This window comes from Rana temporaria, chromosome 5 (genome assembly GCF_905171775.1).
Source record: "Rana temporaria chromosome 5, aRanTem1.1, whole genome shotgun sequence".
NCBI classification, from domain to species: Eukaryota; Metazoa; Chordata; class Amphibia; order Anura; family Ranidae; genus Rana; species Rana temporaria.
Genome location: NC_053493.1, coordinates 284097441 through 284111453, shown reverse-complemented (window position 1 = coordinate 284111453; position 14013 = coordinate 284097441). Strand labels below are relative to the sequence as shown.

The 14013-nt window shown below is 37.9% G+C and overlaps 1 protein-coding gene across 1 annotated transcript in view; it reads left to right on the top strand.

Moving 5' to 3' along the window:
• The window catches only part of CDH7 (cadherin 7), a 280342-nt gene that overhangs the window by 235489 nt on the left and 30840 nt on the right, over window positions 1-14013 (top strand). Inside the window, exons 8-9 of the mRNA XM_040353910.1 lie at window positions 4222-4358; window positions 13835-13956. Coding sequence (XP_040209844.1) covers window positions 4222-4358; window positions 13835-13956 — 259 coding nt within the window. The remainder of the gene's footprint in view (window positions 1-4221; window positions 4359-13834; window positions 13957-14013) is intronic.

Here is a 14013-nt window from a genome sequence, read left to right as displayed (position 1 = left end):
TTCCGGCATTGCATATGTGTGAACCGGCACTGAGCAAACACTCAGTGTGTATGAGGCCTTATTACTGCACTTTATGCTTACTGAATTATTTCATGCAGTATTTATTGAAAGTCCACTAATGTATTTCACTAATGTGTTTTACACACGTTTATATTATGCATTAGATAACAAGTATCAAGTCAAGTCAAGCTTTATTGTCATTCTACTACACGTGGGGACATACGGTAGAATGAAATGTCAGATCTCACAGGGACACGGTGCTACATACTAATTAAACATAATTATAAATATAAAAAGAATAAAACAGAATGATCATTATCATTGCACCCACCAATCATGATTCACAAGTGAATTATATTTATTTATTATTGTCTTTTAAGTCCTGAACCAGTAAAGCTTATGGCAGAAGGTAAAGAGGTTGTATGACCATTAATCATTATTCAATATGATTTTCAGTTATTAAAGAACTTATGAAAATTAAGCCACCATTAATATCTGCAAACATGATATTTACTAGACATGTGCAAACTGAAATATTTTGTTTCGTAATTTCGTTTTCGTCAGAAAAATACATTTATTTAGTTACTCCCGAAAATCCTTTTGATTTATTTCGTTTTTCGTTGGGAATAGCTTTCGTCCGAAAATCCAAATATACTTGGTTTCAGTGTCGAATGGTCAAAGAATATTCAACGGAACATCGAAATTTTTTGTCGAATCGTATATTTCCGGTCGAATATTCCGCCTACAAGAATTCTAACGTTGTATGACTAGTAATAATAATAATAAATAATTATATTATTATTATTTATTATTACTAGTCAACCAGCATTAGAATTTTTCTATAGCCTACGGGCGGAGCATTAAAAATGTACAAGTGCAGTATATCTTCTCCGTCAAATCTGCTTAGCACTTTCGATATACACCATAAGCCTTCAATGACAGATTTGGCGATTTTCGATGCTTTGTCGAATCTTTTCTCTATAATGTCGAATCTTTTCTTTTCTCTATAATGTCGAAAAAGTACCGTATGTGTGTGTAGTAGAATATCAGGTTCGATAGACAAATTGCTGATATTCAGTCAGCGTCATGTCGAATCTCCTATCTATATCGAATTGTTATATTCGCAACGAAAATGAAAAAAAGCATTTTTTTATTAAGGATCTCTAGGTTTTCGTTTTGTGCACTTTTGTTATCGTTTGTTAAAACGATAACGAAAATACCTGAATTGCGGACAAAAATGCATTCGGACGAAAATGAATGCACATGTCTAATATTTACTGAAAAGCATGTAGCCCATATAAACCACCTTTTCTTAATGTGTCCTCTACAGTTCCTGTGACAAGCCTGAGCAAATTATTTCTTATATCTTGATTTAATTACAGAGAGATAGGGAATCGTATGTAATAAACTGTTGTAAGATATGGTATTCAATCTATTAAAAATGTGATAAAACGGAAATGTAAAAAATCTGTCTTTTGTAGTCAGTTTAATTGTAGTCATTGCTCATGCTTTTACATTTAGGTCACAACCCAAGTTCCACATTAAAAACTCTAATTTTTGCCTCATTGATCATGTGCTCATGGAGAAAATTAAATTATTTCTCATTGTGGAACACTTGCATCTTCATACAAAATGGCAGACACATTGACATGTGAAATTGAGAAAGGCAGCAACTGTGTAAACCTTCCACACAGTGTGAAATCGCCATATATTATCTTTTGTTTTAACTATGTGACACAGTGCAAAACTTGACAGTATAATGAACAAAGCAATTAGTAGGGAAATTGAAGATGCAAAATATTCATTTGAGGTAGCTCTCCAGCTGTTTGCTTATTCTTTTCCATCCCTGTGGACATGGTAGATTGCATTTATAATCACATATGTTCATAGGCAGCGTTTGTGCAGCTGAAATGTAACTAACACGCATGAACAAGCACACTGTAGCATAATGTAATATTATATGGCATAGTAATAAAAACAATCCATATATGTAAAATTAGGAAGGCAGAAATCTGTAGAATGAAGGAAAATGTGGCCTATTTTAAAATCTACTTATCCTTAGAGCAACCTCACTCCAATGCAAAGCTCTATTTATTAACATCTGCATAGAATGCCAGGGTCTCTTTTGAAGATGTTTTTTTTAGAAAATTAGAGAAGTTGAGTATGTGTAAAAGTACTGTCTAGGTCATGTTTGGGGCTGGGCCTTGGTTCCAAAGCTTGTTGCCTAAGCTATCTGATAAGGGACAAATAAATCACTGCTGTAATAGCTCATTCACTCGGGTGTAAATTTCAACTCGAGCTATTCAGTTTAGTAAACAGTGGGCTTCTTTCAGCAAAGCTGACAGAAATACATAGCTATACATTAAAAGGAGACCAGTGATATACAGCATGTACAGGCTCAGAAGGAGACACACCATATTTATAGGTGTGTACAGGGGGGTGTGCCAGGTGTGCCTGCCTAATCACTATGTGTGGTGCCGATTCCCTCTACTGCATGGGCTTTCCCCATGTTGCCACCTGCAGTGCTGCTGACTTCTCTCCTCTCCCCCGGGTGCTGCTGGAGATGTTTCAGGATGAAGAGCAGGGAGAAAGGCTAGTCAATTTGTCTTTGACAAGCCCCTTCCTGTTCTAAATGAACACAGTGAACACACTTACTCACTCACTGTATTTGAAACATAACTGAATCCGCTCAGCACAGAGCACTTCCCATTCATTCACTATCCAGTGCAGCTGAGGCATGTGTGGGTTTGAGATTGGGGTCTACACCCTAATGAAATAGGCTACACACAACTATGACCATATTTATATGACATTTTTCATATTGACTTAACTTATAAAAAGGGAAAATAGGTTTTTAATGTTTTGGTATTAACCCCCTTGGCGGTAAACCCGAGCGTGACTCGGGGTTGGTTTTTCATGTTAGGATCGGTATCCCCGAGTCACGCTCGGGGTGGACGTGCAGAGTGTGCAGCGGCGCGGCTTACCTTCTCGCTGGATCCACAGGCAAGTTACTTACCTTGTCCCTGGATCCAGCGATGCCACCCCGCTGTGTGAGCGAGCAGGACCTCCTCGCTCGATTCACAGTGTCCCCGTGTGCCGCCGATCTCTGTTCCCTGCGACGTTATGACGCACGGGAGCGGAGAACGGCGCCAAAATCAAAAAAGTAAACAAACACTTTACATACAGTATACTGTAATCTTATAGATTACAGTACTGTATGGGAAAAAATACACACCCCCTTGTCCCTAGTGGTCTGCCCAGTGCCCTACATGTACTTTTATATAATAAAAAATGTTCTTTCTGCCTAAAAACTGTAGATTGTCCAAAAGTGTCCCTTTATGTCAAAAATGGTTTTAGATCAGCTAGAAAACAGCGATAATAAATTATAATCACTTGCAGAATTGTGCGATAGCGATTTGTGGGGAAATTCGTTATAAAAAAAATAAAATAATGACAGCGACAATTCTGCAACTGAGCAAATTTCAGTGATTTTGAGTTGATTACATTATTGAATAATTTTTATTATAATTATATTATTATTTGTTATAATTATTTATAATTATTTATTATATTATAATTTATAATTTTGTTTTAAAAAAAAAATCATACCCGGGATGCCTACAAGACTCTTGTTTGGTCGGATTTAAGTGAGTTATTTCTAAAAATTACAGGCCTACAGTATAAAACTCCAAATTTCCTTGCAAAATAATTGTACCGCTTTTGGTACGTAATTCCAGACAGAATCATACCGCCAGGGAGGTTAAAAAATAATATATAAAGAATGCTGAAATTTACAAATCCACTATACATTCTCTTTCTGATCATGATTTGAAAGCACCTCTGATCTGATCACTTGGCCAAAAAACAACTTGCATTATTGACACAAGGCATGACAGATGTATGAACTTACAGATATAATCTGTGGGAGTTCAGAACCTAAAACTCCTGACTTGTAATCATAAAAGCAATTCACTGCTTCAGCTGTTCTCCACTGTGGCAAGGTATTTGAGGAAAGCTGAAGCTTACATTATACCCATCAATCATCAATCTTTTCAGTGAACAATTGCCAAGAAAGAAATACTCTAGGTAGCCACTTGTGAAGTAAGCAGGGCTGTTACATAATATTTGTTTACTGAGATGTCTACACAATTTAATCTCCACTGTATATTAACAGTAAATGACTTCCAATATCTAAAGAAAACATTACATCTTCCTTTACAGGTATTCAATTGATCGTAATACAGATTTGGAGAGATATTTCAACATTGATGCCAACAGTGGAGTTATTACAATAGCAAAACCTTTGGACAGAGAGACCAATGCTGTTCATAACATCACTGTACTAGCAATCGAGAGCCGTAAGTGAATATTTCTAACGTTATGGATAAACTCCAGCTTTACCTTGAGATTAGCACATTTGTAAAGACTCCTTTGTTGTACTGAAATTGCTTACTCTGGCATAGGCTTCTCACAGGGTACCTTAGAAGTGGCAGAAACTCAGGTAGAGCTTGCTTCATTTCCTTGCTGATGGATATCTAGCATCTAGTCTATTTCTGCCACCACTTACTGTTTCATTATTTGGCATTTAGTTTGTTTCAGCATTACATGTGGGAGTTACTTAGGGCAGTCGACATGCAAATGCATTCTGCCTAGGAACACTGATGCCCACCCATAAAGACATGTTGATATTTGTATAATTCTTCCCACCACACTGCTTTTTGTGGTCTGAGGACTTTGAGAGGAATATTGATGCATGGTGCTGTGATGTTTTCATATACAGTAGCCTCTGGACTTCCCCCATCAACAGTGATCTGTGTGCATTGAATAGAGAAGCCTAGAGGCCCAAGAGAGCCTAGAGGCCCAAGATTATTATTTTTTTCAATAATAATAATAATATTTTTCAAAAAATTATATTGGATGGTTGGAGGAATCCACTCACTATTAAAGGTGCCCTTACCCTTTAATGTGAGTGGGTGTCACCACTAATTTAATCATGGTGCAAAAAGAAAAAAGAAACCTTGGAAATAAGATACCGCCGTGAGTGGTAAGAAAAAACAAGTCTAAGCGTAAAAGCTTCTTACAAGTGATGGGGGGGGGGCTTTGCGAAGCATTTCCATTCAGACTGTCAAGCCATCAAATGACTGATGCCATAACTGATCATATGTGCAGAGCAATGACAACTGCAGATCACACAGAGGCTAAGATGGCAGCTTCCTTGGCTGTAAAGGACGGTATGGTTTGCAATAGTTCCACTTTCTTAACATATTGATGAAGGAGAAAATCAGTCAGAGAAGGCTAAAAAAAAAGTAGAATAACCTTCAGCTTCAAATACTCACCAACAAAGTTTATTAATTAATTACATGTTTTATATCACTTAAACAGACATATTTTTAAAAGTATAAGATACATACTCCCTTTTTGTTAAAGTCTGCAGGCAAACCAACGTTTAATCTCTTGGGTCCCCTGCAGGTCCTCCTGCTGACCCTGCTTGTAGTACTACCCCCTAAGGGGCTACAGTATATTTAATAGATTATTTCCCAAAACAGTCCCGAGGCAGCCAGTCACACAGCAAAAGTCCATTCACTTTGGCTCTCTAAACAGTCTAAGGGATGTCTTTTTTATTATTCATTGCTCAAGAAACTTGTAACAGGAAGAGGACAATAGGGAATGGGATACTCCAAAATGCTTAAGCACAATTCTGCAGAGAACAACTCTCTTTCAAAGCAGCAGTAAACTCAGTAAAAGTTCACTCACAGCTGGAGACCATGAGACAAAGTTCAACACAGACAATGATGGACTGAGACAGTCAGATTCCTTACAGCTAGGAAACATAAGAGAAATTGGTAGCACAAATATGCAGACTGAAACAGTCCACACATCCACAGTTAAGGACCATGAATAGACTGTGGCACAGGGATTAGACTCAACTCACAGATCCAAGAGAAAGTTCATAGGCCCTATCCACAGGGGAGAAGTCTAGCAGCCAATCCATTAGTGCTCCAGGGGCAAACCATCTGACTAGGGCTCCAGAAAATTTGCTACCTCTCTGATCACCTACTGGAGACACTACCACATGGATTAGCCAGAGAATGGCAAATATTCAGCCTAGGCATTATAATTTCCCACCCTAAACTCTGGAAGATTCTTCACAGAGGCAGAGATAACAATCAAACCCCCAGGCTGTTGAGCTATGCACCACAGACCTGGGCAATCAATCTCAGCTTCTCTGATTACAAAGCAAACCAACAAGTTGTTTAGAATCTTATCCTCGGAGGGTGCTAGATCCACATCCCAGAGGACTCTTGTAATGACATGGAGGTTGCTACTGTATGTACAGCATATAATAAAGATATTTTCCAAGGAATTTATCCTTTTTGGACACTCTAATCACTATATTGCTGCTTATCAGGTTTCATAGTATGTATGGTGTTAGAGTGTTTTTTTTTATTGTTTTTTTTTTTCAAAGTTAAAAAGAGATAATGTTCATTAAATTAAAAAAACAAAAGTTACTGGAATGCATAAGGCCTTATGCACACTGCTGCTGTTAAACTCATGTTTTTTCTGCCCTTAAACTTTCCTAATGTTATTCTATGTGTCCATGCACACATGGGCGTCTTTAGCAGTTTTTTAGCCAAGCAGTTCAGGGGATGATTTCTGAATGCCTTAAAATCATGCTCAGGAGAGGGTATTATGACCACAAAAAATGACGAAAGCTGTTAAATGCATGCAACGGCTGTTAAACACTTCTAAAAGCTAGGTGCATTTTGCACTTTAAAATTAGTTTATTTCAATGGTCAGAACAAATTAAAATTCTGACTAATGAAATAAATAAATGTCCAAACTCCAAACACTGCTAAACTCTGCTAAACTCACATAAGCTAGTTTGAACAAATGCAGCTTAGGTGAGTTTATAACGCTGATTTTCTCCTGTCAAGTGTGTACAAGAAACCGGTGTGCATGAGAGCAAATTACTTACAGCCACATTAAACAGTGTAGCCATAAGGAAAGAATAAAAAAGTAATCTTATGCAGTAACACAGAAACAGATTGTCATCAGGTAAGTGAAAATGTGTGAGCTGGGGTGGAACCAGCCAAGTCTGGGTCACTGCGAGTCAAAATGTACAGGAGCAAAAGTGAATCATATGAAACATGAACTGCACATCAGAGGTAATTGGCAAGGTTAGTATGCCATTATAAAGGGAAAAAGAAAAGATAAGGAAGCACAATTATCCTAGGACCAGTGAAAGGGAGGGCAGACCAAACTCGGAATGATCCATGTATCTCAAATTTTATTAAACTGTGTTAAAGTATTGCTCAATAGAGCTGTAAGATGCTCTTGTCTGCAATGATATTCAATAACAGGGAGTGATATGGAGTTGGTTTGGATAGGGACTGCATGGGTATGGCTTTTCTGGCAGCTCTTAAAATAGGCAAGATCAGCTTTTCAGAGATTTTGTGTTTTTTTATATATATAATATTTACCTGTGGGCTCCAAACATGTGAAGAAAAGGGCAGAATTTATGGTCTCAGTAGTCAACATGTTTTTTGTTTAATAGACTCATGGAAATGTGTGTGTTTACAGGTATGTCTTGCTTCAGTTACTTTTATACAGCAACAGGATAACTTTGAATTTAGCTATCCTCTTAGAATTGTAAGCTTATGCATGCACATATAATAGTAAAACACATTTAGCACTGCTTGTTATCAGTCTTAACTCATAGATTTCAGCAGAGTATAACTATTTTATGCAATTCTTCAAAAACAAAAAAATGACTAATAAGGAACATCCTCTCCTTTAGAAAGCTTCTCTGTGACCCATATCACTTCAATTTCTCAGAACCAGCTTCAAGGGATAAAATGTGTAAATCCTATTTTCTCTATGACAGGTCTGCTGCAAGTTGTTAAAACAAACTGAGAGATTTCCCGCACATCCACTGCCTCTACTTAAAGTGTCTGATAGCCTGTTGTAAACAGAATGCATTCCTATTGATTTTACACATGATCAAATTTGAACTATATCGCACTGGTTAGAATTTTGTTTCCATTTTGTTATTCTCCTGGTTTTATTTTCAACTACTTTCAATTGATCTGGCATAACTATAGACATTGCAATTTTCTAAAAAAAAAAAAAAAGCATTTTTCATTTTCTAAAATTGTAGTTGATGTCTAAATCTCAACCTGTTTTGTGGCTTATTTGTTTTCATCTCTTCTGCAACAGTTTATTTGGTGTGCATAGTGTAATTTAGACTAAACACAAAGACTAAAGATATTAAAAATATATGAGACATAAATGTATTACTTTTTTGGAAGTTAAAGCTGCAGTGAAGTAGCAAAATAGCACTACAGCAACCATATTTGTGGATGCAGATGAGAGCGCTGGGCAAACAGAACAAAGCAGCAGCTAGAAGTAGGAAAATATATTAAAATAGATGATATTCTCAGAGATTTAGTTAATAATTCAATATGCCACATGAGTTACACAAAACACCAATTGGGAAATAATTTAATTCTGGTTATACATGTGGCACCTATACAAGCAACTTCTGCAAGTGTATGTAGGAGAAACAATTTAAAGACAAATTCTTCTAAGCAAATATATAAAAAAAAATGTATTCATTAATATATCATTGAATGTATTTTAATGCAAGTTGTGCAAGTACCCGAGTAAGACATGGTATTGGCCTCTTTTAGTCTCTTAACAGCAGCTTTTGGGCATAAGTGGAAGACGCAGCACATAAAGTCAATCAGTTCATGTGTTGGCATGGAGCATGCCGATAGAAGGAGAAAGCAGAGCAAAAGACAGATGAACTCATTACTTCTGCTTTCACTGTACAATCTTAGGCTGTAGTGAGTCCATTCCAGCCTGGACCCATAATGGAAGGAAAGGAACTTGCATAATGTGTGGCCTGCTTTACAGCTCACATTGAAATGCATTTCTCTGCACATTTCTTTGTAGAATAGAGAGATTTCCTTTAATAGTCTTCATTAGGACCAGAACATGAAAATGCAGGAATCACCAGGACATTCCCAAAGTGTTGCAGTGCTTTACAGCAGAAAGAGTTTGCTTATAAATGTATTTCACAATTGTTGCAAAATTCTGGAACCTGCAAGGAAATGTGGTTGATGTAAACAAACCCTTATGATATGTAGTAATACATTTCAGCAATTCATGAAAAGGCCACCAATAATTGAAGTTGTAAAAGTTACCTCCACTAAACTGGGAACTATTACCTGTAGGGATGAGGTTTGTGGCAAATCCACAGAATTTGTGAAGTTCATGAGCCTCAAGATATCATTTGGATCACTGCCAGAATGCCTGTATCTGGTTATCTGAGTCACAAGAGTAGAGTTAGGCGAACAGTTCAAGCCCAGCAAAAGTTTGGCCCAAACATTACCTGTTCAGTGAACAACCAAATCTGCGACGCATTCAATGGGATGTTTGCCCGCTGAGTGCCCCACAATTCCCTAATTGGGTGAAACAGTGCACCTGACCGCTGGTCAGGTGCGAGGCTTTGCTTAATCTGGCAAGAGCACAGTCAGAGCCATAGTTTGAATATAGTGTAGTGTGAGTATAATGTAGTGTGTCAGTGTAGTGTCAGTATAGTGTGTCAGTATAGTGTGAGTATAGTGTGTTAGTATAGTGTAGTGTCAGTGTAGTGTAGTCTGAATGAAGTGTAGTGCAGTGTTTAACACAGCACTACATAACATTTAGTGCTGTATACAGTGCTGTATACCACACTTTCTTTTTTTTTGCTGCATGTTTTCGTTTCATTTTGTCCTGTGACCGCGCCCTTTTTTTAAAATCATCAGTCACAGTTTTTCTAAACGCAGCGCTGTCGTTTCCCCCTTTTTTTTAAGTTTTTACATTTCTGTTAGCGCCAATCCTCAATTTAAAGTGTGACATACACCACTTTTGATTGAATAAAGTGCATCCAATTACACATTTCCCAGTATCTAATAATTGTGGGTAATAAAACCACCCCATCATGTCTTGGAGGCCAACAAGGAAAGGCAGAGGTTCCCATGCAACTATGAGGGGGCCAGCAGCATCTGTGTCCACAGGCAAATTGGATGTGGTCAGTCCTCAGGCAGGGCATAATTTCTTCTGTTTAGTGATGTTGCCCGTGCTATCTAGCCACAGCATGCAGAGGAGGTGGCTTACTATACCATCCTCATCCTCCTCATCCTCTCTCACCAATTCTAAGACTAGTGCACAGTCCACTGCAGCTACCAGAGTGGCTTATTGTGCCTCCTTGTCTATAGCTATTCCTGCCATAGCCCCAGCATCACACATGGAGGAGTCAGCTGATTTTCTTTAATACAGCATCAGCCCCTTGCTTCTTGACTATATACAGGAATTACTTGATTCTGATGTTGATTCTGAGGTTGAGAAAGAGAGTAACATGAGCCTACAGAGAGGGGAGAACACTGATACACAACAAATTGGCATGTATGTTCCCCAAACTAAGTGGAACCTAACTTTGGCAAATTTGAGGCATTGAAGCAGAGGAAGACCTTAAGAGATTGTTTTCAGTTCCCAGAAACCTTGGGAGTGCTACGTGGATGGGAGGAGGCAGTACAAGATAGTGTAATCTTCATTGACCCCAAGGACTCTGATTCTCATTCATCCTCAAATTTGCGAAGATTATCTAGGGGCAAAAACAGGCGTGGAGAGTTTTACAGTAGACGATCCACTGGGTAACTGGGCCATGAGAATAAACCACTGGCCAGAACTTCCCCAGTATGAAATTGAGCTGATGGGCTGCCCTGCATCCAGCATACTTTCCAAACAAGCATTCAGTGCTACCAGAGGTTTTGTGACCGATTAAACAATGTGGCTGTCCACAGACTCTGCTAACCGTCTGACATTTGTTAAAATGATCAGTCCTGGATTAGCAGCAGCTATCAAGCCCCTGATGCAGATGTCACTGATTAAATGTTTTTGGGATCTGGAATCTCTGCAAGACTGTCCAGGCTGCCCAGCTTTGTGGGTGTTGATTTTATCTTGAAGTAATTTTTGGTATAGGATTCATGGGCACAATTAACACCCAAGGAACAATTCTGTTTGACCGGTGCATATATATATATATATATATATATATATATATATATATATATATATACATATTTTTTTTTTACAGCAAGGCCAAAAATTTATTTCATTAAGAGTACCTCTAGAGGGGTACAGTGTGAAGGCACCAACAAAACCCAAAGCCCAATTTCCCTGCACCTGTTTAACAGGTTCATATAATTTAAACTGTTAGCAGAAAGGCCAAATCTTGCTTTCATCAAATGTAACTCTATGGGGTTATGGTGGGAAGGCAACACCAACATCCAATGCCCAACTTTTCTACACCTGTTTGACAGGTTCATATACTTTACATTTTTTTACATTAAGAGTACCTCTACCTCAAGTTCTCAGAGCATTCTGCAGGGATTTTTTTTTCTTTCACTGGTCTGTAGATCAGATAATTTTGCCACTAACCTCAAAACCATTCCTTAATGGCCTTACTGGTAAGCCAGTAATGGTGAAACTGAAGTGAGGTTTGGAATACATGGCATAACTGGTCTCTGCGGATGGCTACATGAACATGCAGCTCGCCAATACAGAAGGGTATATTGATGGGGGATTGTCTGGACATCTTGGAGAAGTTCTAATAAGGTGTAATAATGTATTGTATTTACAAGGAGTAGAAGATGAGAAAGAAGATAGCGAGAGAAGAGGATAAAGCAATTTACAAATTTGTTTTGTAAACTTATTTCGAAACTTCTCTTTTGAGGTTATTGTTGGACATTGTTTTTGTATGCCTTGTTAAGAAAAACAAACCGTTTTTTTTTTTCAAGAGTACCTCTATAGGGTTACGATGTGAAGGCACCACCAACAATAAAAAGCCCAATTTTTCCGCTCCTGTTACTTCTATGTAAAGTCTGTGAAAGAGACACCAGACTTTATCTATGAGTGTACTATAATTTGGCTTCTTCACATAAGGCTTGCCCGCTGTGGTGCAAAAATGTGTTATTTCCATTCAAAGTCTGACAAAGAGACTCCAGAATGTATCCAAAATACCTCTTATCTTGTTCCGAGCACACTAAATTGTGGCCTCGTCATTCAGACTGGCTCCCCAATCAGTTGTTTACAAAATGAAGAAAGTTTGCAGGCAAAATAATATTGAATGTATTTTTTTTTCTTTATTTATGTGAGTTTTGTGTCAGGAGTATGTGGTAGTGAGCTGTTGTAGATAGACAACCCAGGGTTCCCCAGGGTGCAGAGTCTAGGCCCCAGCCTGCTTCTTCCCCAGAGTCCCTGATGGTGGTGATGGCTTTTCAGCAAGCTGTAACCAGGTCTCAGCCCCCAGGTATGCCTAGCCAAGGATGCAGAGACCACTCTTGTGTGCAGAGTACAAGCAGCAAGCAAAAGGTAATCCAAAATACAAGCTGACATCAGGGCGGGCAGTGAACAAGCACAGGCGGTAAATGAAGCTGAGGCCAGTAAACAGTTAATTAGAAACAGTATAGACAAGAGGTATGCAAACCGGAGCTCAGAGAACTAAGACGTTGCTCAGGCAATGTGGGTTACACTGAGCATGTCTTATATAGACAACAACTAGGAGGCGGGCCAGGAAGTGATAAAAGGGAAGGAAAAAAGGGTCCACAGAATAGTAGATGACGCCCATAGGAGAGCACAGCCAAGCGATCACATGTGAAAGGAATCACATGGAGAAACACTGCAGCAAGGAGGTAAGAGTACACAAGCAGGAAACTGCAGGCTAACATGTGACATATTGCTGCAGCAGGTTCAATACATGGTACAGATGTTTCACTTTACAAGCAGACTAAGTGACCCCCCACTCACTATATTTAAAGGCATTTTTCATTTTTATTGTTTCACTGTAAGAATCTTTAAAATCACTGCTCCTTTAAAAATTATCTTTTTAAAAAAAGATTTTTGCATTGATACATGTACACTGGAGCAGTATCCCGACCCCCCATATCCTTTTAAAAGCCAATAATTTGCATATAAGCCATCAAAATGGGCCCTTATGATGTTTCAAGTTCGGGTCTCATAGACTTTAATATGGTATGTGGTTCAGGTCCGTAATTTTGCAATGTTTGAGCGTTCTGATGTGTTTGGTCCAACTCTACACAAGAGTCAGTAATTTGAAGAAAATGGTAACTCACATGTTTTTCTATAAATGGGTTGATTCACAGCATTTGTTGGAAGCTTACACTTCTGCGTAGGAAAAGACGATGTTTGTTTTTTGTTTTTTCATGTATTTTTATTTATTTATTTTTGCACATGTCCTTCATTAAATTGGCCCTACAAATAGGCAGCATTGAATAACAAGCTTTGCCCCCCCCCATAAACTTTAAAGGAGGGTTCACAGCAAAGTTTGTGAATTTCAAGACTTGCAAAACTCTTTGTTCACACACCCAGACAGATTAGCTCATCCCTAGTTACTAACGGGGTAATAAGCAATAAATACAACTTGCAGTTTTGTGCACTGGTCAGACAACTGCATCATTTCTGGTTGCTGTAATACTACATACAGAAGATGACTAAAGCTGTTTTTTTGTGTTTCAGAATTACTGTCTTTCAAATGTTGCACATGCCTCTTTTCATGATTATAAATGTTTGGGTTAATCCTTTTATAACTAATATTTCTAATTTAATAATGATTTTATTGCTTAAAAAAAGTGTTTATTTTGATTATAATTTTTCAGTGTGATATGGCTAAAATATATTAACAGACATGAGAAATGGTGTATACAATGCTGTTGCAAAGTTGTCAAAAGACAGATGGTCAGTTTAATTTTTTCATTATTATATTTTCCAGAAAACCCAGCACAAATTGGAAAAGGCTATGTTTCTATTAGCATACTAGATATTAATGACAATGCTCCTGAATTTGCCATGGAATATGAGACGAATGTTTGTGAAAATGCTTCTCCAGGACAAGTAAGTGTTTATGAAGTGTTTTGCATTACCTTTGTCATCATACTCAAACTGCTTAAT